The 27843-nt window shown below is 40.9% G+C and overlaps 2 protein-coding genes across 3 annotated transcripts in view; both read left to right on the top strand.

Moving 5' to 3' along the window:
- The first annotated feature begins 64 nt into the window (after positions 1-64).
- Positions 65-5154, top strand: zgc:103759 (U8 snoRNA-decapping enzyme). Of its 2 annotated transcripts, none has more exons than XM_046397028.1 (5): positions 65-208; positions 817-948; positions 1166-1206; positions 4307-4547; positions 4684-5154. In XM_046397028.1, exons 2-5 carry the CDS (start codon positions 817-819, stop codon positions 4927-4929), a joined length of 660 nt encoding a protein of 219 aa, XP_046252984.1. In that variant the 5' UTR covers positions 65-208; the 3' UTR covers positions 4930-5154. The 2 variants fall into 2 exon arrangements, with proteins under 2 accessions (XP_046252984.1, XP_046252985.1); XM_046397029.1 differs by lacking the exon at positions 65-208 and adding an exon at positions 367-646.
- A 1757-nt stretch (positions 5155-6911) lies between these two features.
- Positions 6912-27843, top strand: part of arhgap4b (Rho GTPase activating protein 4b) — a 28405-nt gene continuing 7473 nt past the window's right edge. The window contains exons 1-18 of the mRNA XM_046396876.1: positions 6912-7048; positions 14844-15197; positions 16214-16385; positions 16490-16652; positions 18429-18491; positions 18604-18777; positions 19076-19204; positions 19483-19704; positions 20426-20527; positions 20692-20877; positions 21160-21244; positions 21749-21776; positions 22064-22160; positions 23756-23816; positions 23976-24053; positions 24607-24735; positions 26502-26607; positions 26742-26969. Of these exons, the coding sequence (XP_046252832.1) occupies positions 15128-15197; positions 16214-16385; positions 16490-16652; positions 18429-18491; positions 18604-18777; positions 19076-19204; positions 19483-19704; positions 20426-20527; positions 20692-20877; positions 21160-21244; positions 21749-21776; positions 22064-22160; positions 23756-23816; positions 23976-24053; positions 24607-24735; positions 26502-26607; positions 26742-26969 (2093 nt within the window). The 5' untranslated portion in view covers positions 6912-7048; positions 14844-15127. The remainder of the gene's footprint in view (positions 7049-14843; positions 15198-16213; positions 16386-16489; positions 16653-18428; positions 18492-18603; positions 18778-19075; positions 19205-19482; positions 19705-20425; positions 20528-20691; positions 20878-21159; positions 21245-21748; positions 21777-22063; positions 22161-23755; positions 23817-23975; positions 24054-24606; positions 24736-26501; positions 26608-26741; positions 26970-27843) is intronic.

Here is a 27843-nt window from a genome sequence, read left to right as displayed (position 1 = left end):
CCTTATGACCGGCTAAACACGTTCACGATTAGCCAACGCTGATTGGTATGTCTGGACATCCTATTGGTTAGACAACGGCCCCTTGCTTTGTTCAGCCAATCAGGAGTCACGACGTCACCGGAAAAAAAATGTTCTGGTGTGTCGGTCGTTTAAATGCCTGCAGGACTCAAAAACGCTGACCGTAGGATGAGAACGCATTTTGTGGCAGGTAATGTACGTGGTTCCTATCTGAATGCAGAAAGAAATGTTCACATTAGTGTTTTATTTCGTCGTAAATAAGACCTGTTTTGTTGGATAGCACTCATAAAGAAATGTAAAAGAGATGCCAAATATGTCCTTCAAAGACAAAAAACTAGTGAAGAAGAGTGGTTCCTTGTTAAATCATCAATATTATAATTTTACTTAAACAAATAGTTCAATAAAATATGAATTTATGAATGATTGTTCAAGATATAAGCATTGAAAAGTTCAGTGTATGGTAAGGACTCCCCCAGTTGTTGTCAGCCTACTCCACACCAGCAGAGGGAGCTAAAACGTTTTTGATACAAGTCACAAAGATCTTCTTTTAAGCTTCCTGGTTCTGTGTGGCCTTCCATAAACTCCACAAACCCTCAGATCTTCATGCCAATCAGTGGGTTTCAGTCAGGTCAGTTGATACAGTCATATGAGGGAGAATGAGAAATTAACAAAATGATCCAGTGTTTTTACGTGATGTCACATTGGCAGCACATGACATGGGGGAGCCATGCAGACAGATCACTAAGCTCTGAACTGTGACTGTGTAATTTTGCTCTGTGTTTGTGTGCATACTTGTAGATGGCGAGCGGACAGCTGTCGAGGGCAGAGGCATTGATGTGCTCAGGCTGCAGGCATGCATGCCATGTGATGCTCTACTCTGACACGAAAACCCAGCTGTTTGGGAGAATTCCCATCAGACATATTGTACTGGTGAGGAAGAGAGCTGTTTGTTTGTGAATGTGTGTACGTGCATGTGTTTAAGAGTGGATGAACTGATTGAGTCCTTAGACCTGAGCTTTCAGTGTTTCTGCCTGTTTGAGAGAGGATGAGTTTTGTATGATGAGCCTTGAGTTTTGTGTGTGTGTGCGCGAGTGCACACATGCTCAGCAGTGTGTGAGAGTCTAACAGCCTCTGTCACTTCCCACAGATGCAGATGCGCTTTGACGGTCTGCTGGGTTTCCCTGGCGGGTGAGTCTTTCCTGGTGCTGCTTTTGTTTTATCCTTATATGTGCACAGGTACCTTGAGCTCAGGTTTGTAAATCTTTCTTTTTCTTCACAGATGAGCCCTATGAATTGATGTAAACCTCTACAACATATAACAAATATTCACACAATCTCACTGGAATGGTGATGAACAGTGAAACAAAAGAAAATATGTACGACAGAGAGACTTTATTAGTCTTCAGCTTACCTGGAATAGGAATCATTTGAATGTGTGATTTATAGTTGTCACTCGCAGAGCTTCTGGGATATCGCTCACTAACACAGTGAAATATATCAAATAGCAAGAGGGAAAGTCCAGGTCCATACAGCATACCATTACAGTATCTTCCAGATTGTAATGTATAAGTACACTGTGATTGCACTGAGGAGGTTGCATTGACTTTGGAATGTCACTTCAAATTAAACTTGACAACAAAATGTTATGTTTTGTTTTTTGAAAGTATTACTGAACACCTAAAAATAAAACTTCAGTCGTTATGTACTCACTCTAATGCTAATGGAACGCTGGCTGACATTTCTTTGCCCACCAAACATTTCTATTTTCTCAAAGCTGTTTTCTCACAACATTGTTGCAACATTCTCCTAAACAACCGGAGAAGCTGAGGACTTGTTTTCAAACTTTAAAAAAATGAAAAACATAAAATGGCTCCATACATCAATGAGACATGAGGTAGCTGGATGTGGTGATTGGAAGGCGGATGGCAACATTATGCTGCGTTCACAGTAAACAGACCCTGAGCTCAAGACTCACAGCATTGAACAGTTACTGCTGTTCCGTGGAGCCTTTTCCTAATGAGGTGCATTCATGATGGTTATTTTCCTTTTGCTGATATGATTGTGGCATTTAAAAGTTGTTTATATATTTATTAGACTAAGCAAGCTAAGCGACCTCATGTAGTTCAGCAAGGGTTGTTAGCTTTACACAGGAGACCAAACAAACAACACATACCCAAAAAATTCAAATAACCCTTTTTCAATCAAGTAAACAGCAGGATCACATTCTTATGTTAGACAGATCAAGATTATGAAGAGTATTGTCAGATGTGCCGAAAGAGTGGTAAATGCAATAATGTCCTTTTTTCTAATGCCATATAAAATACACTCGGCTTGCAAATGCATGGGTGTACCTCAATTTCTAAAAATCTCCTGCGACGACGCTAAAACATGTTCAGTAAGTCTACTTATGGATAATCAAATCATTTTGAAACGTGAAGTGGAAATATTTTGCCTAACTTGCTTGCATCCTATGAACAGCCTGAAACTGAATAAGAAGCCTGGCACGTGGTTTCTCGGTATTCACACAAAGTCAAAGTTGAAGTCCTTTGCAGCTCCCTACGTGAATACAGGGAAGGTCGCTAGGAGTTTTTGTAGGCAATCTAACACTGTCATACACACGCACAAATGCACGCAGAGGCGCGGGTCTCCTGCTCACATCCTCAGAGAACTGTTGACTTCTGCATGTGGGAGAATGACACTGCATACTTATCCATCACATGATGCCTCTAAACATGGGTCAGTCTAACAACAACAGTAAACACGTTACCAACTTACTCTTGAGGAGTCTGGGAATCGACAGTCCATCATCGACAAAAAAAAATGAACTGGCAAATCAAAACATGCATGACTGGTTTTTCTGTAAAGTTTTGTTTCTTGGTGTCAAACAGCAATTTCAAAATTCTGTAGACCCAGAGTGCTTTATTAGTCTTCAATTTATGGCAAACTGCATTTAATTTTTTTTTTTGCATTTTATTGGATGTTTTAGCAAATCTACTCGTTGTTCACACGAATCACTTAGCTGTAGCTATGAGCCAGTCAGTGTAGCCAGGCAGTGCATGGTTATGTGTTTTGAGAGAGTGGATTTGCGGGGGAGGCCTGAAGGGAGGAAGTGAGATTTGTTGGTTTCTCCCGTGTTACCAACTGCAACCTTAACTGAACTGAAGTGTAAGGGAAAAAAAAAAACATAAAAACAAAAATGTGTTATTCACGGTAAATGCAGTGAAAATTTACATTTGGAAAAACAATGTCCCGTTTTGTCAGGATAATCCACAAAAGTGGCTGATTGTGTGCAAAAAATGTCATTAAAGGGGCTCCGCAGAAACCACATTAATCGGTCAGTCCTGTTACAATTTTCAACTATTGTTTCAAACCAGTTTGTACCAGTGACCAGTTTTCATTAAATTCTTCATCTCTGCTGCAATAATTAGCACATGTTAGCATGCTAACACACCAGATGGTCTCCACATTAGCTTAGTACAGCTTCACAGGGCTGCTAGCATGAGCTTGTTGTCTTTCTGGTTTACTCGTGCTTCTCCTCATGCCTCTCAATTTTTCTTGGCTGGTAGTCTTCTCTCTCAGCCTCGAGCTCAGTGGAAAGCTTATGGTTGAGTGAGATTTGGACGTTGAGCTGAGTTTTCAGCTCCTGCAGCTTTCTCTCAAAAAGTCTCTCCTTCTGCTGTAGGTTGTTGATCTCCTCCGCCATCTTTTGACAGACTGACTTTGAATTTAAATTACTTAGCTGCAAAACTAATGAACTAATCAGCCTCAGATGCAGTCTGTGTTTGGCGAAAATCAGGACGAATGTTAGCATGCTAACACTCTAAAGCTAACTAAGATGCGTATTAAACATCAGCATGGTAGCTTTATGACTGGGTGATATTTAGCTCCAAGAATCACTGTGCCTAAGAAAAGTTTCACAGTGTGGTGAGCATGTGAGCCTATTTCGGCTGAAAACTCTACACGCCCCAAACTCTACTGAGAGTTAGTATGTAGTATGGAGTTGTGATGCAGAGCAGCACTGGGTACATGACACTTGATAACATGTTTGTGTAACACTAAAACTACTGCATCAGAGATGAAAATATTTATGGAAACCCATTGCGACTTGTGCCATCCTCTAGATCTGGCGCACCACAAACTGATTTTGGGCTCAAAATCCAATGACCTTTTCATTCATCTTGATTTATTTACTAATGCACTGAGGAGTCTCAGGGCAGCGATACAGCTGACATTGTTTATCTACTTTCATATCTGACCCCGACCTTTGACCCCTGCTCCCACGATTCAGGCTTGTTAACCCATCGAGAGAAACCCTGGAGGCGGGACTTAGCAGGGAATTGTTGGAGGAGCTCGGTGTCAGTCTTCCTATATCCATAGAGCATCATGTTGACTCCTGCTATGCTCCTTCTTCCTCCTCCTCCTCCTCCTCCCGTCTCATCACTCATTTTTATGTGAAGAAGATGGAGGAGGATCAGATTATTGAGGTGGAGAGAGCGGCTGCATCCGTTGCAGCAGATCATGGACAGGAGGTAATGTGTGTGTATGTGTGTGTTTGTCCTTTTCCTTCCAGAATGAGTGACTGTAGCCATTTGCCTGATCTCATTTTCTGTTCCTCATTATCTGCTCTCTCTCTCTCCCTCTCTCTGTCTCTTTTTCTTTCTCCAGGTTCTAGGAATGGTCAGGGTCCCTCTCTACACCATGAAAGGAGAGGGAGGCCTCGCGTCCTTCCTGTCGCACTCGTTCATCGGCAACGCTCGCTCCCAGCTGGTTGACTCTCTGCTGCGCTTCAACCTGGTTGCCGCTGACGAGTTGCACAAAGCCCTCACACACTCTCTGAAGATACACACACAGACCGCAGAGGACCTGAAAACGGCCCTGGCGTTGACAGGAGCGGGAAGGAAGCAGTTTTGAAACACACCTGCACACATCAGCGCATCCGCTCAGACATACACTTTGGTACAGTTTGGCCATCAGCAATGTGCAGCACAGTCCTTCACTCACACAGTTAAGCATAAGCACACACACTGTCATACTGATTCTGAGCTGGTGACTCATTGCCTACTGTGCACCAAACAGTTTTCAGAAAACATTATCAGCCGCTTCACAATGAATGGAAATAAAATCATTTACACTGTCCATCATTTTCCAAATTTTTATGTCATTTTTGCCTTCTGATGTTGATTTGAAGCAGGAAAAGTGAAAAACCAATTAGATGATGTGTGAAAGCAATTGTTATGATAATTAACACTGCTTCATCAAACCTTGTAATACCATTGCGTTGTGATGAAGGTGACATTTTAATAAGTCCATCAGGCAGTTTTAACACAGCTCAGAGTCTTTCGAGGTAGTGACAGAGCTTCCAAAATAACAGATGACAAGGGAAACCACATGATCAAGAGTGAACAGAAAGAATTGACATCAGTGGCTGTGCTACCTTATATGGTAATGCATAGGCACCTTATGGTTTTCTACATCTGCCAAGAACAAATGGAGAAAAATATCCTCTTCTCAGTGAGGTAGACTTCTTTCACTCTGTGCTGCTCACGTTTTTGGTGGTTTCATTTAAGAAGTTATTGCATGGCGGCGCTGGTGCAATCCAAGGATTAATTACGTCCGTGACATACTATAAAGCCTACAGGCGAAGATTTGACTCTGCTGAAGTGCACCCTCGGTGCGCATAACATGCCTGCACCAGATGTTAGTAACCTCATTCCCAGACAATATTATTGGCAGTGCAAGAGCAAGAGCAGACACATGATGCTGCCTAATGATACCGATTGTACATGTACAATGTGAATCAATCTACTGCTTCTTTGCTTTGCTTTGCTGGTAAATCGAGCTGATGTTTTGGATGTTGATAACGTGTTTAAGTGTACACTGCATAGAGAATACAGCAAAACTCAGAGTTTATCTTTGAGCCATTGGTCATGCAGAAGGTTTGCCACACTGCATTCAGTGTGATAAATCAGCCTCAATCTTTAATAAATTACATACAGAATGTACCTAAAAGATGGAGTGAAAGATATTGAGAAGCATGTTATTTTTACCCACTTTCATGGCATAATAGAGTTGTTGTGTATTGCATTTTAGCAGCACAGGCACATCTATTAATCATAACTAGTCCTGCATACAGAATGAATAGGTATTAATAGAATTAGAGGTGCAAGTGCGTTTCATTTGTGAATTAGTGAAGTACAATGAGATCTGCTGTCTCTCAATCAGAATTTTTTTTTCAGCCGTCAAAAAGAAAAAAAAAACGCACCACATCCGGCGCAACAGACAGGAAGCACAGGAGACGGTTTCATGAAATGCCAGTGACTGTGGATGCGTTTATGCAAGTCTGTGGGTCTTTTTGTGTGTGTGCTTACATGCAGCTGCTTGAGGACATGCCACCTCAAAGCAGTCGTGCGTGCGTGCGTGTGTGTGTGTGTGTGTGTGTGTGTAAACGGTCGCATCCTGCACTACAGTGTGAAGGGAGAAAGGATGCTGTCATGTGATGATGCTGCGAGGGCGAATAATACAAGGTCATCAAAAAAACCTTCCGAGAGAGAAAGGGATGGAGGGATGGAGCGAGGGAGAGCAGTGCAAGCAAAGGATGGATGGATGGAGGGAGGGAGGGAGCAGGAGCAAGGGATGCTGAGGGAGGAAGACGGTGTATTCATAGCAGCAGCGGTATTTATAGCCGCCCAGAGGAGAGGAGAGAGTTGGGGGCGTGGCTTTTGCGCGGCTTCACAAGGCAGAGAGGGTGAGAGGGACGGAATGGGAGGAGAGAGGCAGCTCTGGCGCGAGTGAGAGAGGGGACGCTATTTGGCATATTTGGTAGGAGAGGGAAGAAAGAAAGGAGGGAGGGCTGTTTTTGAGTGTTCGTGTGTGTGAGAAATGAGAGAGAGAGGGAGGGAGGGAGGGAGGAGTGTACTGAGCTGAGAGAAATCTGTCAAATTCAAACACATCGCTCTCTGTGTGTGTGATAGAGAAGAGAGGAGGAGAGCTGAGGAACACATAGAAAGAGAGAGGAAGACCACAGTGTGAGGTATGTATGGCTGTCATGCTGCTCGCGAATCCAATAACAACCTGTGTGTGTGAGAGAGAGAGAGAAAGTGTGTGCAGGCTTGTGTACGTGTGTAACTAAAGTGAATGTGCATTTATATATTATGGAGTTTAGTGTTTTAAAGGGATGCTGTATTCACTTGGGGTTCCCTGAGTGGACAAATGGATGTAGGCTACTGTCAGGGATATCAATTATGTAATATGTGTGCACCATTTTAGTGTTGATGCTCTGTGTGTGTGTGTGCGTGCGTGCGTGCGTGCGCGTGTTTACATGCTCGTGTAATTATGCTGAGGTGTTTATGTGGCCATTGTGTGGAGCCTTGACCATTTGGAGTGATTTATGGCCAGTGTAAATATAACTCAACAGTCCTGTGCTGTTTGAGCTATAGAGCCTTTATCCTCCCTGTGCTTATCACCTACACTGTATTGACAGCTAATTCACATTCTGTTATTATATAATCAAGATAAGCAAATGGCTTGATCATCCCTCTCAAAGGCATCTGCAAAGTAGCATTTCCTTTGTGCTGCTGGTTTACAGTGCAACAGCAAAGACTGATGGTAATGCAACACAGCAGCTAGTGTAATGCTAAAGGTTCTTGTAAGTTTTTATTTATTTGATGAGGTGAAGTTTACCTAAGCCTATAAGGGGGTCCAGGTTCAGCATCAGTTTTCATTTTTTTAAATATACATTATGGTTGTGCTAAGATTGTGACTGTCTAATGACACATTTTACTCACTTCATGTTGATTTTACTTATAGCTTTTCAGCTCACAGGTTGAAACTCTACACTGTACTGTAAAACTACCCTCAGAAAAGCAAGTGCAGTCCAGTGGAAAATGATAGCTGACCATCTTGATTTCACAGTGTCAGCATCAAAACAGCTAAAAAGACGTGTATGTGTGACAAATAGCGTCAGCGCATTTTCTCTGCTTGTACAAGCATGAGGTGTATGAAGGTATGGTTGTGGTTCGCCTGTGAAATGCTGTGGGCAATATCACTGAAACGTAACGTAACTCAACATTAGCAAACCAATGACTGATTAAGTAATCTTCTATATTTGATCCTGTACTTAACCATGCATTCAAAATTTAAATACATAGAGTATAAATATGACTTAGGAGGAGGAGTCTTTTGTACAGTAGTTATTAATGCATTAATGTCTAAGCATCACTGTAATGTAATGCAGTCTACAAAGTAACTTGCAGCTACAGCTATCAGATAAATGTTGTGGAGTAAAAAGTTAAATCATACACCACAAGTATTCTAGAAGGGAATTACTTAACAACTAGGTACAAGTACCTCACAGTTGTACTTACATAGTATAGTATTGTGGGCATATATACTATTTACATTCACAATGAGATTGACTCATACCACATGTCGTACAGGGGAACCAAATCAAAACTGACCACTAATGAGTGCAATATAAAAAGCTGTAAGGAAAGTGGTGGCAATGAAGTCAAGATTTCAGCAGGGTCTGAAGAGCGGATGTGGCCAACCTGTCAGCTTCTCCGCCCTCACAGTGCTCGACTGTCCTGAACTGTTTTCATTTCACTTTTTATTCATCTTTTTTCTCCATTTTTGCCCTCTTCCAGGACGTACAGGTATGCACTATACAAACATTACCTGTAAACGATCCTCTACATGAAACTCTGTGGCAGGACCAGTGTACATTTTTCCCTGCTCTTTGACTTCAAATACTGTAGCCCTGTCTGTTGCCAAATTGTGCTCAGTGTTATTAGACTTAGTTACCATGCCAGGTTCTGAAAGGCACCTTTACTGTGAGTAAAATATGCCAAACTATATTGCCAAAGCCTATTAATTTCCACTGTTTTATTATAAACGCATTCCCTTTAACTATGTCTGCAGTGCTTGAGTCATTGGTGGCCACTCTTTCTTTTATGTGATGGATTATGTACAGTTCTCCACTGCCACCTTGAAACTAGTCCTCCCTGTGCTTGGTGCTTTGGCAGAGACGAGAACCAGGATTAAGCTGCGACTGAAAACTTGTGAGATTTGCAGGTACAGAGTAATTCTCTCCAGATGGCATGAGAGTAAAAACCTGTGGTAGCATGCTATGATATGATTTCCTGTTTGCTATGCACAAGTAGCAGCTGAGAAGGATATAGAAAAGTGTTGTGAAACTCTGTAAGTAAACTTTATTTGTATTTGATGAATTTTGCATAAATAATCTTGCATCGTCCTAAATTTCGTGGCACGTTCTAAATGAAACCTGGGACCGGAGCCAGCACAGGGCGCTGTACCTGTTGTAATGCACTCAGGTTGGCTTTATGAGCTGCTTCCAGATTTACTTTGCGATCTAGCAGCCAATAAAGAACTGAAATATCAGTTAGCTTTCAGCGGTTCAATGTAGCGTTTTGCAGAACAATGCTACAGAAAGTACAGGCTTAGATTCTAATTGACTGTGTATATTTAATTTGAACACTTTATTCCTCTTACAAATGAAATGTTAAATTTGTCAGCACTCAGCTCAACAGTCAGGAGTTTTGCTGCTACAGTCTTACTCCAGGTCCAGTTTGACCAGCGGGCTTAAAGGGCTGCTGCAGTGATTCAGTGTTGGTATTTCATAAAGTTGGGGAACTAACAAAACACAGATTTTAAAAAGAATGAATTGAAATTGATGCAGAGGTCAAGAGATCCCAATTTTGGTCCTCAGCATAGGCCAAGACCCAAGAGCATTGGATCCTACATTTCTAACTTCATTAGTCTCTTTCTTAACATTAATAGTTATTGATAATTTTAATGACCAATTGTTATTAAATGCTAGAAGAAAAAAAGTTGAATTTCACCACTTTGTTTTGAATTCACCACATATTATTTCCATCCATCCATCCATTTTCTATACCGCTTATCCGTCAGGGTCGCGGGGGAGCTGGAGCCTATCACAGCTGACTACGGGCGAGAGGCGGGGTTCACCCTGGACTGGTCGCCAGTCAATCACAGGGCTGACACACACCCATTATTTTGATTTTTTAAATTAGGAGTGAAAGAGTATTGTGTGTTTATCTATTTATCTAACATTGCTACTAATACAACCCAAGAAATTGTTTGTGGATGAATACAAAAGTACTGAATGCCAACAGTACTGACAAATAAGTAAAAGCAAGCACTGGCCAAAACATTGCAGCTGAGTCCAGTTAAGTGAAGTGGCTTTTACATTTGCATCCGAAACAAAAATATTAGCCTGCACAGGCTTTCTGTCACAAATGTGTAGCCTCCAAGCCAAAGCAAAAGTAACCCTGAGGACATTAAAGGGCTGTTTACACAATCTGAGTAGTAGTTCTCAAGACTAGTGAGAAGTCTTGAGAACTACTACTCAGATCTGTCCACCCCCCTCACACCCCGACCCCCACCCTCCAACCCCCCGGAGGGACCTGCATCATTATTTCCAGACGCTGCACACCCATCCAAATAATATCATTTAAGAAAATAAAATACATGACAGAGCCCAGCAGCTGTTCCTCTACCATAGACTGAAACAGATTTTAATATTCTGCTGAAACGACTTCAGGTCATGAGAAGATCTGTCGGTTGCTGCTAGCTAGAACTTTGACAGCACAGCCGTCATTGGTTATTTAATCTATTTCTATTACACTCTATGCTGCACTCATAGTATACTCCAGAAAATAGCGCACATACAGTATGAATCATACTTAAAGAGAGTTTTTCAAAGACATCTATTCTGTTCTCTATTTTTCTATTTTTTTATAATACCATTGCTGCCCTGCTCCTGCAGCATAATTTACAACATGCATCTTCTCCCAATCACATTTGTGTTCATAAGAGCCTCTCCACTCAGTCTGTCAGACGGATGAGTGTCACACCTGACTCTACCTGACTCGTGTCCAGATCAGTAGACGTGCAGCTGTAGCAAATCTGACAGCACAGAGTAGAATAAGATCACATTCAACACTCATTCACCCTTTCAAAATTTCAGTGCTTATCTGTGATCACACTGCGCTGATAAAGATGATACTTCAGCAGCAGCCCTCACTGTTACAGTTCAGCTGAAACTTTAGATTTCTGAAAAGCCGTCTTTTTAGGAAGTGAGATCATCTTGCAGGCAGTCTTGTTCACACCCATGTATTTTCTTTTTGACATTTTACACTGCTTTGGCAGTGGTTTGGCCTTGTCCCAGGTTTGCAAGGATCAGACATTACTATGATTACTTATGGAAGGCAGCTGTTCAGAAATAATGCAGCTGTAAGGATCACACAAGATAGCATGATGTTAAATAACAGGGTCAGTGTAGCTCAGTGTGATTGGCTCTCTCTCTGCAATGTCAGGAAATCCCCGTACAGTACTGGCCATAACAGCAGGCACAGTACGCCACTTGTATAACTTCTGCTTTGTAGTTTTTTTTCCTGAGTTAAAAATTAGCAGAAAATCCCTTTGGTAGCAATAAAATCTATCACACTGTACCACATGTATCCTCTCTTGTCTTCAGTCTACTTTATATTCACTATGTGTGCCACATGACCTCCTCAGTGACCTTGACTTTAAGTATGAAACACTGTTCCCTGATAACCTCCATCTTTCCCCCCCATTTTGCCCCCCTGCTAAGTCAGATGTGTTCTTTCCGTTCCCTGGTCTTTTGCTGAATCTCTTACTACCCCTCCTCTCTCTCTCTCAGATCATTTACATTCGCTTTGTTCTGTGCAGATTAAGGTCGTACGCTGATGAAGGCCTCCGGAGCCTCCAAGGTCTTGTGGCCCTCATGGTCTCATTTGCAGAAATCTCTCTGCATTTGTTGGCTGCACTTCTCCATTTGCTCTCCAGTTCTGACTGAAAACTCCACTGAAATATATCTGGATCACATCCACCACACAGTTTTGGGAGAGGAAATGAAAGTACAGATCTAAAAGCACGAGTTCTCACTTAAAGGCTTTTTAAGTGAGAGGTTTTCATAGCACTGATCTGTGTAAGATCGACACATAAAATCTTTTAAATTCTCACATCCCTGTAAATCTGCATCAGTGGTAGTTTTCCCACAGACCTGAGGATTGCAGAAACTATTAATCAGGTCAGTGTTAGACCACATTAGGTTAGGCTAGTGTTGGAGTGATTATATTTTACTGGTAAAATTTTCCTTCAGTTACTGTTGACCAAAAACTAAAATGATATGTTCAGGTTGATTGAGGAACAATGTTTTCAGTGAAATCGGCACACAATGGCACTCATTGCAGAATGCTTAAACCTGTTGAGAAACTGACACAGGATGTGGGAAACGAAGTTGCCTCTGTTTGTGTGTGTGCTCTCAGCGCAGTTTACGCTGACTAATAAATATCCATGCAAATGTCTGTGTGTATAATGCAATGCAATGTAATGTGTTTTTCAGATTTGAAAAAGATATCCTGACTTTTAGTTCTTAGTTATGTCCCAAAGGTGCTGGATCCCACACACCTCTCAAAGGCATCTTGTCACTACGCCCTTTCTGCCTGATAAACAACAATGTGTTTTAATAGATTCCCCCCATTTATCATGCATTTTTCATTTTCTATGAAGCTCAGTAGAGCTGCAGAGTGGCGGGAGCAGTTTAGGAAGTAAAAGTTTTGTTCACTTTCTCCCTATACAATGTTACATAACCACAGTTGGACCATTTTCACAACTTGGACTGAAATGAAACTCTTGCACAGATTTGGCCACTGGACTGTTTGGTATGCCAAAAACCCAGTGTATCAACTCTTCAGATGTTAGCAAGCTAGCTAGCAATGCAGGTGCTAGTTGTGTGTGTGTGTGTGTGTGTGAGTGTGTCTTGTGCCTCCGTGAGTAGCATGAGAACTTGCGCAGAGACAGGATACAGCCGTCTTATAACTGTACGTTGCATTTAAGGATATTGACAATTAGACTGAAATCATTCAGCTAGCCGTTTGGTTAGCGTATTAGACCACACAGAGATTTCTTTCACAGATAACATGGTTAAACACGTTACTCTCTACAAACCATCATAAAAGCACTCAATATTCAATTTGGAAGGCCCTCTTGAACAAACAAAACAAAAACTTATTATTTTAGCAAACCTTATTAATAGTCGCTTACCACATTACCACTGCTAAGGTTTTCAGTTCTGCATTGAATATAAAGATAATTCAGGGTTCTTTACACTGTTGGTATTGCATTCCACATGACATCATCATCAACAGACTGAAGACATTATATTATAAAGCCACATGCTGTAAGGATTGTAAGACTTCAGTCAAATAAAGCATGTGCCTGTGCTCTGCTGGGTTCTGTTTACACCCTGGAGAAAAAGTTGACCCCCCTGATTGTCATTGTATAATTAGCTCTCTGTTTTGCTTCTTGTCTCTGTCCATTTGTACATAAAGACATTTTTGTGCTGAAGTTAAAACATTTTTAACTTGCACTGATCTGCCTTCACGTCAATTCACTTCGCCCCTGTGATTTCTTGTCTAATTGTATGTTTCCATTGATTTTATATGCAGTGGCGTTGCCTCAAAATTTGCCATGCATTCTATTTGAACACACAGGCAAACCAAACTATGAAAAAATGTGTCACAGTGGATCTGTTTTTTTGTTTTGTTTTGTGTGGTTTTGTATTTGATAAAAGGTGGAAGGCACACAATTGTTTAGATAAAAACTATATAACCCTCAGGGTGGTTTCAGACAGAAATATCCCCAACCTCACAGATCTCAAAATTCAGTAATGACCACTAAAAGCTGGTGGTCAATTGACCCAATTCTGGGTCAATTTTGGATGAATTCAGCAGATGTGTTTTGTTCACAACTGCAAAGACACAGTATTTCGAAATTGCAGCAATGCTGATTTGTGCCATTTACCAGCTTCATGTTCATAGCACAGGACTGAGGTACATGGGTATGGTTGTATTTTGACACATCCACTAGAAAACAATGTTGAGATGATAGACCTCTGTTATGATGACTATAACATAAAACCTTTGGATCATAACAATATTAATATATATCCGATAGACTGCCATCAGACAGGGAAAAACTCTTGTAGAATCGGTGGCTCCTCCCACCTTGCAATTTTTAAGGTAACTCTGGTGACGTCACTAGGCTTAGTTATTATGTGAACATGTCAAGTTCCTCCAGAGCCACAAAAGACTGACTTTTCATCTTGAGTAAACCGACTTTGATGTGTTAAATTGGTGGAGTTTCCCTTTAGTATGTGTAAACAATGTGGTAACCCACAAAGCAATCGTGAGATATTATTCATATGTCTACAACTTGTGAGCTGAGACCTAAAGATCACAGGCCAGTCTCAGGTGGGTCTCCTAAGAGTTTTTACTACATCCACCTGTGACTTTAGATTTCTTGTCTTGGGCATTTTTTCTTTTCGTGTCTTCTTAGTTTGTACAGTATGTGTAAAAATATTTGATATTTGCTTGCATGTTTCACCATTATCTTTATGAACATCCCTAATCCCCGACCTTATGTCTTTGAATGTCCTTCATTACTGCTCTTACTCATCACCTCTCATCTTCCCATCCCCCATCCTTCATCCTTCTGTCTTCACATCCTCATCACTTTGCCCTCTTACTGTCCATTCTGCACTCTGGGCCCCCATCCCCGCTGTCCCTCTTATTAAATCTCCCTTCTGTGGTGTCACTGTCCCTTTCTGTCTTGTCGCCGTGGCCTCATTTGTCTTCTTCGTCTGGATCCCTCATTTTTTTTCATTCTGGTCTCAATAAAACTCCTTTTCTTGGCCCTGTTGTCCTCCTTTCATCCATATCCACTTATTCTCTTCCTCTATTTTCCCTCTGTCTTGTGCTCAGGTCAGTTTACCTATGGATCAGCATTTACACCAGAAGCCCAGGGGATTCTACAGACACACTGACACCATTGACATCCCCACTACATGCAGCCAACCTATGCCGATGCTCTGCACACAGTTGTAGAGGATCAAACGCCAAGGGGTCAGAGGTGAAAGATCACAGACTACAGAGTCGGAGCAGGCACTGAGGTCGAAAGGTTTCGGGAGCGGAGACTGTGAGGCCACGGGAAGAATCGGGGTTCAAGAAGGAAGGTCTCAGTGACAGACAGAGTCAAGGGGTCAAAGATGATGACGTCACATGGAAAACTGAGGAAGGAGAAGGGGAGTCTGGCTGAGTACGAATCACAGATGAAAGGTAAGTTGCAATATGCATGCCTGTCTCTGTGTATGTCTGACTCCTTTGTTGCACTTCTGTTTGTGCATGTGCGATTACCTGCATGCATGAATGCATATGCGTAAGACAGCACATGCTCATTCATGCATGGATGTGTGCAATTGCTTCGCACAGTCATCCAGCCACTGACTCTGTGTACATATATGCTCTTCAAAACGTGTTGTCACAAACTGATGAAATCACCATCTTTGAACTTGATGAAAATCCATGCAGTGTGTGTGTGTGTGTGTGTGTGTGTGTGTGTGTGTGTGTTGTGTATGTGTATGCTGTGTTTTTGAGGGTGCATGCTGTAGTTGGGTGGCTCTCTGTACTGTACTACAAGGGTGTATTTATAGCCAGTATTAGTGATGCTGTCTCCTCACATCCAGTCAGCCCCGGGCTGTGTACTCACACAGAGACAGAGAAAAAGAGTAAAGAGGGGAAAGATGGAACAGGCGCACTGGGGGTGTGGGGGGTGTGGGGGTTGAGTAACAAAAAAAAGAAAGAGAAAGCCAATAGTAGGTAAGAAAAGAAGAGAGAGAGAGGAGAGAGCAAAGCGAAGGTGGTGTTATTTGAGAGAATGATGTTTGTATTAGCCTTTTCAAACCAAAGTACGGCACCAGGCCATGTCGCTACCAGCTTAGCTGTGTTTGCATACAAGCTTGTGTGTATAGTACAAGGTTATGTTGTGAGCTGTGTGTAATCTTTGTGTTGTTGTCATTAAACCTCCAAATGACAGCATGAATATCATTTTATTAATTCTTGTTCCTTGAAGAAATTTTGTAGATGGGCAGATTATTTAGGTATGTGTGATTAGAAAAAAAAATATTGCTATATATTTTTTAATTGGATTGGATCATCAATAAATCACTGATTGTAAACCCCAGGTTTCCCCAGATCAGTGTTTGCATATCCCAGTTTGTGTCCAGAGTTAAAACCATTGGTTGGCTTAAATTACTGTCTTGCTGTCCATGTCTATCTGTCTGTGCGTGTGTCAGACCTGCGGGCCCAGCTGACCGACCAGATCAAGATTTTAGACTTGCAGGTGGAGGTGAAACAGCAGCAGCTCTCGGACCTCTCTGAGTTTCTTCGGCGTCGAGGTGACATTGAGGCTGAATATGCTCGAGCCCTTGATAAACTTACTGAGAGATTCACCCACAAGACTAAGAAGTAAGTGTGTGTGCAGCATGAGAGTCCACGTTTGTCTTTCCTATTTCCCAGGTGATTATAAAGCATTTCATTAGGCCTCAGTAAGAATGTCTGTTTTTCTCCAGGAAGGAGCAATGGGGCCAATCTGTGTGTCAGGTCTGGTCTGTTTTACTGACTCAGACTCGTCTGGAGAGCCGGGAACACGCAGCACTCGGTGACACCTGCTGCAACACACTCACGCAGCGGCTGACACACAGTGCGGAGGATACACACCGTCTGCACAAACGGGTGAGTGAATGTTTGGTGTAAGGTGCATGTATGCAGAAATAGACACACTAGAGACCCACAAGCCTTAAGGTGAAAGGCACAGTGCAGATGGAAGTCATCACACAAATCCTTCATTCAAATCCAAATAGTCGTTTTTACATTCTTAGTCTTATTTTGAAGTTCATCCTTTGATAATTTCTCTGAGCCACTGATGTAAGTTACTTTTCGTATTTAGTCCTGAGATATTCAGATGAGGTAAAGCTGGTAAATGCAGTTGAAACAACATCATATGTGACTGAGTGAAAACAAAGGTTGTAAGTGGCAAGGGCATTTCGCAGGCTCATCAATAGAAATGTCCAAAACCATTAAAATAAGGTTGTAAGAAAACTGATGGCCTTTACAGTCATAGTGTTTTTGAATCATGTATTAATTTTAGACATTTTCTCTTAACAGCATCTGGAGCAAAGCAGAATAAGCCAATCACCACACTAAGTTAGACTAATAAACAACTGAAATCACTCTGCTCTGCCAGCTCTCACTCCTGTAAATATTTAAGCCCACTGCCAGATTAATTTTGTAATGTAGCACAACATTGAAATGAGTCCAGTTGTTATTTGAAAGCTTCGAAAAATTAACAGGTTCACCAAATAAGTTCTATTAATTGTCACATACTGAACAGGCCCGTTCATGCTTTTGTCCCGTTATCTGTCTGGGTACCACAGTAGCATCTGCAATCTCAGTCATTTTAAAAAGCATTCAGATTGATCTTGTTCAAATTAGTGGTTGTCAACATGCTCTTTGTACCTTCTCATAGCTGAAAAGTGAGCAGAATTTTAATTAAGCTACAACAGTCATTTCAGAGCAGCTAATAGGCACTGTTAGGTCCGACACGGAACAGAGCAAGACCCTTTTAGCTTCTCTAAAATCACTGCCAACATTATACTGAGTCCGTTATTGCTACTGCTAAAGTAGTTTTGATTTGAGCAGTTGTACTAAATTACAATACCAGAGGCAGTGGCTAAATTGGGGTAGACATGACATACTACTTTCCCACAAAAAAAGTGTTCATGGAAAGTAGCTAACAATACAAGTGATGCATTACTATTGTTATGTTGTGCTGCTGGTGTTTCAGTAAGTCAATTTTTAATTCAAGGAAAAACTTGATATTGTAGGACTATTCACTTTCATGCCCAGAGTTAGACGAGAAGATTAAAACCACTTTCATTTCTGTCGGCTTAGCCAGCAGGGAATTAACTTGACTTAGCGTGAAGACTGAAAACAGGATCCAAAAGTAGCCTCACTCTGTCCAAAGATATGAAAGTCCACCTAACAGAACATCTAAAGCTCACTAATTAACATGTTTTAACTTAATTGTTTAATCTATATATATATAAAGATTGAATTATAAAAACAAGTAGTGATTTTATGAGTTATATGACTGAATCATCAAAAGTCCAGCATGAACTTCCATGTTAAACTGCTTTTCAATTTTACATTTAGGTTTTCCAGTGGATTAAACAAGATTAAATAAAGTTAACTGGATTTTGAAAGTGCTGGATGTGTATGTTTGAACTAACTATTTCCCTCCATTTCCTGTCTAGAGCCACTAAGCTAGTGGTCAAGTGACTCTAGCTTCATATTTAGTGTACAGACATGAGAGTGACATCAATCTTCTCATCTAGCTGTCTAGCAAGAATGCAAAACAGTATATCCCAAAAAGTCAAACTATTTTTTTCAAGTAACTCTCACACTGTGAAAATGTAAAATGTTTTTGTACAAACAATTTACTTTGTGTAGAGTAAAGAAGTTGGCGTCCAGATGCAGGATGAGTTGCTAAAGGTCACTACTGAGCTGCAGACGGTGAGAATTTTATGTTGTTGTTCTTGCATGTAATAGTGCAAAATACTGTGATAATTCAATACAGTAACAGTGCTGATGTGGAATTTGTATTATGTGACGTGTACTATTGAAGGCTCTGAAGACATATAACCAGTACCACACAGATTGTCTGATAGCTGAGGGGAAACTGAAGGAAGCTGAGCGGTTGGAGGAGAGGCAAACCGGCAAGTCAGCTGAGCTCGGCCTCGGCCAATCAGGAGGACAGAGACGGAGTTCTGTCAAGAAGATGGAGAGATTAATGGAGAAAGTGAGTGTGTGTCAGTAGTTTGTGTGTGAGAGAGAAAAGTACAAGAAAAGATCACAGGAAGTCTTGACATGGTTTCCTGTTGTTTGTCTGTTTATGTGATGACTGTGTTTAAGTGTACGAACCTCACAATTCTGAAAATGCATATGTACATTATGCCTTCATTTTTGAGTGAGATGTGGCAAGTTATGGCCATGGGCACATCAACACATGTAATTTTGTGTTCTCATGTATATTATGTCTTACTTGTTTGTTTTGTGTGTGTGTGTGTGTGTGTGTGTGTGTGTGTGTGTGTGCACAGAGGCATGGCAGGGTGCAGGAGACCCAGCTGAAGTGTACCAAGGCTCGTAATGACTACCTGCTCAATCTAGCAGCAGCCAATGCAGCCATGAACAAGTACTATCTGCAGGATGTCAGCACTCTCATCGACGTATGAAACATGCAGTTATTTGTTTATATAATATATATTATATATAAATATATATTTTATGAGAAAATAATTAGAAATGCTGAGATGATTTCTGAAGAATTGTCTCCTTTCTCCCACACGATTTCCCTTTTCCCTCCCCCTGCTCCATTCCATTGCCTTCCCACCTCATCATTCCCTGTGTTGCTCTCTGTCCTCTGTTCTATTATACCTCTTCTTTTTTTTCTTTCCCACTCACTACCTCCTCCCGCGCACCTGTTCTTTTCCCTCCTCCCTGGCAGTGCTGTGACCTGGGTTTCCATCTGTCCATGGAGAGGGTGATGAAGTGCTACCTGGCCTGTAGATGGCGCATCCAGAAGACAGAAGAGACAGGCCTTAAACAGCTGGAGGCCACTGTGACATCCCTGGACCAGGGTGGAGATAGAGATGCGTTGCTACAGCAACACGACGCCGCTTTCTGCCTTCCATTCAGATTCAACTATCACCCACATGAGGGAGACCAGGTGAAATCACTGAATGATCATAGAAATATTATAGGAATACTCAAGGCAGGAGTGTGTGTCTATGATCCTTTCGCTCTCAGATTTCTGTGACTACACATAGTTACTTGTCACTTTGAGCAAGAAGGTTACACTTCTCCATAGCGTTTACAGGCTACAAAGTAGCATATTTTATACGTCCAAGACAAAACTGAAAGAAAATGCAATAACAAATCTGTCTGCTACTTCAGCACCACAGACAACACCATGCAATTATCAGAAGACAGCACACTTGGACAGAAAAAAGATCAATGAATCAGGCAGACCAGACATACTCCAGCACATATATACATATTCAACTAAACAACCCCTTTGCCATTGCACTCTCTTTGCTAACAAGGTTAATGACATCCCCCTGCATCCCACCCAATTGCCTACTAAGTATTATAATGCAACCATATGTTTCTGACATTGTGACACACTTCTGTGGCATCGTGTTGCTTATTGTACATTTATTTTTAAGCGCTCTTAAGTTGCCTTAACTTGTTTAGGCTTGTAATGTCAGCCTGAAATGAAGAGTGAAGAAAAGCATTTTATCATAATGACCTCCGTTCACTGAAAACAGATTTTTTGAAATCCCACCCTCTGGGCCTCCATTCACATAAAACCGTTATTTGATTTCTCTCTCCAAACAACATCCCTTTGGTTTGAACATGAATGTTGTGTAATATTTTGTGTATTTCAGGTGTGTGAAGTGAGTGCGGAGAGTCAGGTGAGGTACGAGCTGGAGACCAGGTTCCAGCAGCTTCAGTCTCGACTTGCTGCCGTTACCTTGGAAACAGAAGAGGTCAGATAATTATTCTCACTGTGATCCCATAATGATCTGTTTGTCTGTCTGTCTGTACGTCATGCGTCACTCAGTCAGTGGCAGTGACAAAGGCTAAACTTCAATTTTTAAATTGCTTTGACAAAATAGCTAAACAAAAAAATTAACAATATTTCCTTTTCCAGGTCAATAAAACCCTTAAAGCCACACTCACAGCCCTGCTGGACAGTATGTGTGAAAGTGACTCTAACCCCTCCCCCGATGTGCTGAGCAGCCTATCACAGGAGCCCCCTGGAGGAAACACTGCCCCAAAACTTACTCTTGCCAAGCGTCGAGCCAATCAGCAGGAGACAGAGACCTACTATTTCACAGTGAGTTACTTGGTTGGCTGGACATGAATAAAATGTTGTTACAGTATCTGCAGAGCAGTGGTTGAAGACATACTCACATCTTTTCTTTAAGGGAAAATAGCAGTATCACAGGGTATAAATAATAATAAAAAAATCAGTTACAAGTAAAAGTCCTGGAAAAACTTTGTCGTACAAAAAAAAAGGTATAAAAGCACTTAGAGTAATACTATATACTTAAAGTACACACACACAAACACACATATATATATTTATATATAACTTGTTTTCATTATTTTGTCTTAGAAAGTGAAGGAGTTCCTCACCAGCAGTTCTCTGGCCTCCAAACTTCAAGCCAAACATGACCTTCTACAAGATGCCATACAGAAAGGTACTCTTATATTGCCATGTTTAATGATTTTAATGTTGCAAATGTTTGACTCTGTGCAAGGATTACTACAGATGATGCCACAGGTTGCCATCGCACTGCTTTAACATTGACACACAATGGATAATTTTTTTTAAAAAGCATCAAAATTGATGCAGCAGAAACTAAAAGGCTCCTTCAGAGCTTCCACAGCCCATCCTGAGGGGCTTTAGCCTGCTGAGCTCAGTTCTCTCTCCACTACCTCATGTTACTTTTTTATTTTCAAACTTGATGTCTTCAGCTCCAACCCACGCTGACTCCAGTGACTCACTTAAGGACATTTTTAAGACTTCATGCAATTCCCTGTAGAGCCACCATAGGCTTTATACAACTTTTTTCACGTATACAGTAGCACTCACCAACAACTGTACAGACTTTAATGTGTAAAATCTGGTGCATGCAGCACATTGCTTGCACCAGAACCCTTAATCAAACCTTGTTCGCTTATTTTCTGTCTCTTTCTTCCAGCTGAGGCTGTCGACAGTGACCCTTCCAGGTAAACAGTGTATTCACACAGCCAAGATTAAGAAGGGTATGACTGAGAGAGGCATAGAGACATGGAGAGAGCAGAGAGGACAAGGAGAAGAGGAAGGAGATGAGCCAAATTTCAGCTAAAATGCAATTTTGGGCCTATTTCCTATTGTGTATAAAAAGCAGATTTTTTTGGGGGGGAGGGTACTAAAAGTTTAAATCACAGTAGCAATTAGCAAATATTATTAGATCATGTGCACTGATACCCACATTTAAAATGACATTAAGAATTTTATTTATTATATTTCCTAGAATGCAATGTGCTCGGTCAGTGCGTGTTCGGAAGTCCAGACCTGTTTCCCAATTCTGCCACACACTCTTCACCACAGACATTATCTCCTACATACAGGTAACACTCATACATGCAAAAAAAAAAAAAAATGTCCCTTTCAAATACACCCTTGTATTTACCCCGTTGTTACTTGCTTGCTGCACTGCGCTGCACTGCTGTTCAACCCTAGAAAAGAAATTATTTAGAAAAGCTTGTCACACTGAAGCTGAAGAATCAGTGGGGGACTCTTTCAGCACGTGCACACACGGACAGTCCTTACCCCAGTGTACATACTGCTGCCTTCATGTGTATGGTCATGCTTATAGCTTATTGCTGGCTTTCTTTCCTTTCAGTCCATCCCCCCTTTTATCTCTTCCTCTCTTGTGAAAGGGATTAAAATGCACTGGCCTCTTTGCTGCCTCCTCTCTCGACTCCTCTATTGAGTGTGCGTGTGCTTATGTGCGCCTCTTCCCACTGCTTCTAAATCTTTATTTCCTTTATTTCTTTCGCTGCCCCTCCTTTTCTAATCTGTGCTTTTCTCTATCTCTTCTCTGCTGTGCTTGGTGCAGAAGAAGAAGGAGAATGTCTCGAACACAGGTACCAAACCCCATCTGTGACTGCTTCTGTAGAGCATACAGGCCAGTGTTTCCCACAATGACCAGGGCCATATCTAAGGTCATGTCTTTGGATTTTTGTCTAAGAATTTTGGGTTAGCAACCTTTACATTCTCAGTTAAAATTTACAAGGAATAGGTCATAATTTGGGGAAATACACTTGATTGATTTTCTAGCCAAAAGTTAGATGAGAGGATTTATATAACCCTCATGTACCATAAATATGAAACAAACCGTAACACTTATTTAGTTTAGCTTAGCTTTGGTGGCTTTCTCCAAATGTAACTAAATGTTGTTCCAACATGTAAGTGTCTGTAAATCCATGTATGACTACTTTTATATTTCCACTTTTGTATGGATTAAACAAATTGAGGAAAGAGCTAAGCTAGATGTATAAGCTAACTGGGCTGCTAGCTCTAGCTTTCATTTAATGGACAAATATGATCTATAGATCTTCTAATCTAACTCTTTTTCCAGAATGTCAACTTATTATTTTAAGCATGTTTTTTGGATGTTTTGTAAGCTGATTCCAACATTTTAGAGTATTTAATTTTGAGATTAATAAATTTAGCCTGAAGAAAAATAAAAAAGATTCAATATTTGTTCACCAAAATATCACAAGATTCTGTTTTCCACATCCATACTTACCTAACAATCTGCATGATTTTTTCCTGGAAAGAACTATGTTTTGGGAGTTATTTTAGGTCAGGTTTATTTTTCAAACAGCTGTCCAACAAAAGCTCGTTTTCTGAAATGATCTTGAGGGGGCTTTGATTCATGACCTCAGCATTTCAAAGATTCTGGTTACGGCCCTGGCAGTGACATTCAGCATTGACCTCCACCTGCACCTTGCATTGGCCAAAACACATGAAGAAAACACTTTCACTATATTACTTGCTCAGTGTCATGCCTTAACTCTTGTGGCCCTTTCCTCTGTTTAGTCATTGTTTCCCTTGGTTTTATTTCACATTTTCTCTGCTTGAAAAGGCTGTTGTTTTCTGTGTTGACCTGACACTTTCATCTTGTCTCTCTCCTCCTTTACTCATCTGTCCTCTCCAGAGCTCTGGGCAGCAGATTCCTGTGGTGGTTGAAAGCTGCATCCGTTTCATAAACCTCCATGGTGAGTCAGTTTTATGATATAGCAATACTGAAAAAGCTGTGAGCAGTGAGGATGAGTAGGTGGAAGTACTTGGGTATGTGTGTGCAATTCTGGGCATGGAATTAAGTATCTATATAATTATATATATAATAATAAAATGTAAACATGTGTGTCTGGCAGGCCTCCACCATGAAGGGATATTCAGAGTTCCTGGTTCACAAAGGGAGGTTAACCTCATCAGAGATGCATTTGAGAGAGGTAAATGAGCTCCTGATATTGCAACACAGTTTCCTCTGATGAAGTCAAACAAAGTCATTATTATTTTAATAACCATTTTTTAGCCTTTCTGACCTCGTTGCTGGATTAATGTATATCGAAAGATTACCTTAGCTGCTTCCTGCAGCCAGTAACAATGCTATGACAGTGGTGAAAGTGAACCAAAGCAACGAGCTGTAAGAAGCTAAAAAAGCTATGTATAGCTGAGGGGAAATTGCACAGTTGGTGATGGTTATCTGTGTATCTATGAGTGATACCTTTATCATTAAAGGTTTATCATACCTTTTTCATTAAATCCATTGTTAATACAGAGACATTGATTGCTTGCTGCTTTCAAGAGGTGTGATTTGTGCAAATCTGCCCCTGTTTAAGTAATGACGATAGTGGCTGCGATGTCTATGGCTAAGATGTTAATCATAATAATATAATTCCTGTGATCAACTAATATATCAGTCACAATAATTAGACATTGTGATGAAAACAGTTTTACCTTTCCTTAAGCCTTGTTCTCACATGCTTGTTTTCCTCCCTGCAGGAGAAGATCCTCTGTCAGACAGTGAGTGTGACCTGGACTCCGTGGCTGGTGTGTTGAAGCTCTACTTCAGAGGCCTTGAGCCTCCTCTCTTCCCTTATGACAGTTACTCTCAGCTGCTGGAGTGTGTCCGTAAGACCCCTTTATACAACCTCTATGTCTGTGTGTGTTTCTGTTTCAGATCATACGGGTTTTAATGTCTGCTTTCAGTTACTTATTTATGTATGGTTTCTGATGCTCATTCTGCCTCTGGATTGTCACCCTCACACAGTAGAATGTGGGTAAACCTTTTTGCATATTAATAAACTTGCAATTTTCATTGAGCTTTTTGCAGCTTCATTAGTGGAATTACACAGCAGTTGCAACTTTACTGAAGTTCCACCCACAAAGTAATTTGTAACAAATACATGTAGTGTTGATGCAAGGTGGTGTAACTTCTCCTGTCTCTACTGCTGCATGACACTGTCTTGTTTACTCTCTGTTCTGTCATCTCTCTCACTGTCTCCTCGCTATTTCTTCAGGCATATTCTGTTTCCAAAGCAGAAACTCTGAGTCACAATTTGCTCTGCTATTAAAGGTTGTGAACCTGCCTGCAGGTTGTTTACTCTCTATAAATACTTCGATTTCCCATCAGTGCCCTAATAAATTCACCCAGCCTTCTCACCTCAGTAGTTTAAGTTCTCTTCTCAATTTTTTTTTTCCATTCAGAATTTGAGGCGATCTGTGCATCTGCCATGTTCCAAAAAGGCTGGGACAAGGGCATACAGTATCTACCACTGTTTTGCATCACCTTCTCTTTAAACACCACTAAGTTAAATGTTTTGAAAGTCTGGGATCTCTGCTGTCATATTTTGTGTTTCGTAATGTAGCACACATTTTCAGTGGTAGACAAGTCTGCACTGCAGTCTAGCATCTGCACTTTTTTACTATGAAGTCACGCTGTTGTAACATATGCAAAATGTGGCTTGTTTTGCTAGAATAAGTACAGATGTCTCTGATAAAGATGCCTGGATGGCAGCATCTGTTGCTTCAAAACTTGTATGAACTTTCACCATTAATGATGTGTGCAAGTTACCCACACCAAGGGTGCTAGCACACCTCCATACCATCACAGATGCTGGGTTTTGAACTCTTCACAGGATGGTTCTTTTCATCTTCAGTCTGGAGGTTACAGTGTCCATGATTTCCAGAAACATCCGAACATCTGAAATGTGGACTTTTCAGACCAGAACACACTTTTCCATTTTGTGTCCATCTCAGAGGACTGGACGCAGAAAAGTTGTCAATAGTAATTGTGGATGCTGCTAATATATGGAGTTTTGACTTACATTTGATGATGTTACAATATACTATGTTTACCACCAACAGTTTTCTGAGGTATTCCTGTACACGTGTAGTAATGTACTTTATGCCATCATATCGGCTTTTAGCACAGTGCTGCCTAAGGGATCAACGGTCACAGGCAATCAGTGTTGGTTAATTGCAGATATTGCTGCAAATTCTGTGGATCTTTTGATGATACTATGGATTGTAAAGGGTGAAATCCCCACGTTCCTTTCAGTTGTGCCTTGGGAAACATTGCTCTTCGACTGCTAGACTATTTACACACATAAAATGAGGTGCCAGCATCAAATTCAGATTGAATTTATAATCAATCAATAAAATTGATGAGATAAAACATTAAATATATCATCACTGTACTGTTTTCAATTGTGTATCTGTCAAAAAGATTAGCAAATTGTGACATTTTGTTTTATATACGTTTAACACAGCATTTTTAAAATGAGTGTTGTTACTGCTGCAGACATGGACAAATAATAACTATAACAAATAAAACGTCTAACAATACTTCACTCTTTGCTTTAGCTCATCTTGTCCCTTTTCTCTGTCATGAACAGAAATCGAGGATGTGACAGAGAAAGCTGCCCAGATTAAAGCGATTGTTTCCACCTTCCCACGGCCACTCCTCATTGTGCTGCGATACCTTTTTGCTTTCCTCAATCAGTAAGCATACAACTTAACCCAGCGTGGGACATTCACTGTAGTCATTTATAGAATCTGCTATGGTCATTGAACTCAACATTGCAAAAAATAACAATTGATTTTGTGTGTGTGCATGCGTGTTTGTCTTCTCCCAGTGTGTCTCAGTACAGTGATGAGAACATGATGCAGCCCTACAACTTGGCCGTTTGCTTTGGTCCGAGCCTGCTGAGAGGGATAGATTCTGATGACGCTGTTGCTAGGCAGCCACAGGTCAATGACCTTGTCAAAACTATGATCCTCCAACATGACATCATCTTTCCAAGTCAATCAGAACTGCCGGGCCCTGTTTATGAGAAGCACATGACTCTGGAGCAGGAGTACTGGTGAGGAATGGGTAGTCATTGATACAAATGTGGTATTAGTTGTGTTGAAATGTCAGTATATGATAATTGTTCCAATATCAGGTCATAACGTAACTAAATACATCAATAATTATTGTTGAGATAAATAAATCAATGGAGCGTTAGCTAGCTAGCGAATGCTGCTTTTTAACATTTGAACTTATTTCATTGACTGATAGTGTCAAGGTAAGGTACTTAGAGGTTAAAGGTAAATATAGAATACTTAGAAATGTGTTTGCTTTAATTTGAATAACTTGTCTTATAACTACATTTTGTTATTTTTAGGGCTCCATAAGAAAATGACCTTCATGCATTTGGTTAAATCTGGTTGAATTAATCTAACTCGAATCTGTGATCCAACTATTCATATGTTTAAACATATCATCTTTGCTTTGAAAAATCTTCACTCTTATAGTACACGAATGACTGGGCAACAACTTCACATTTCCTCAGTGATTTGTCGGTCAAAGTTAGAGTTTAAGACCAAGTCTGACATGATTGTGAGTGCATAGTGCAACTTCCCCCTCAGCGCCCTTTTTCATGGCTCATCCTCTTGAAACAAAATTTCATGTCGTGCCAAAGGCATTTCTGTGCAGCTCACAACACTTTGTGTAAAAACTGCTTAATACTATTAAGCTGATTTCTCACTAAAATTAAACACAAGCCTCCAGCCTATCAGCAGTGTCTATGGAAACCTCTAACACCCTCTCTTTCTCAGTGTCTCAGTAAACTGTTGTCTTCACTGTTTCTGTTCTCGTCGTGAATATTCCTATACTTTCTGACATTTGACAGAGTATTGGGGCGGCTGTGGTTCAGGAGGCGTTTGGCCCCCGCAGTACACATGTCAAAGTGTTCT

This window comes from Scatophagus argus, chromosome 8 (genome assembly GCF_020382885.2).
Source record: "Scatophagus argus isolate fScaArg1 chromosome 8, fScaArg1.pri, whole genome shotgun sequence".
Lineage (NCBI taxonomy): Eukaryota > Metazoa > Chordata > Actinopteri > Scatophagidae > Scatophagus > Scatophagus argus.
Note: the sequence above shows the minus strand (reverse complement) of the source record. Positions and strands in the feature narration are given on the sequence as shown.

What these genes read in the sequence shown, in the direction of transcription:
- zgc:103759 (XM_046397028.1), top strand. Translation starts at nt 817, where the DNA reads ATGGCGAGCGGACAGCTGTCGAGGGCAGAGGCATTGATGTGCTCAGGC. An exon ending in CTGCTGGGTTTCCCTGGCGG is followed by an intron (nt 1,207 to 4,306) that starts GTGAGTCTTTCC and finishes CCCACGATTCAG; the next exon opens with GCTTGTTAACCCATCGAGAG. An exon ending in CAGCAGATCATGGACAGGAG is followed by an intron (nt 4,548 to 4,683) that starts GTAATGTGTGTG and finishes TTCTTTCTCCAG; the next exon opens with GTTCTAGGAATGGTCAGGGT.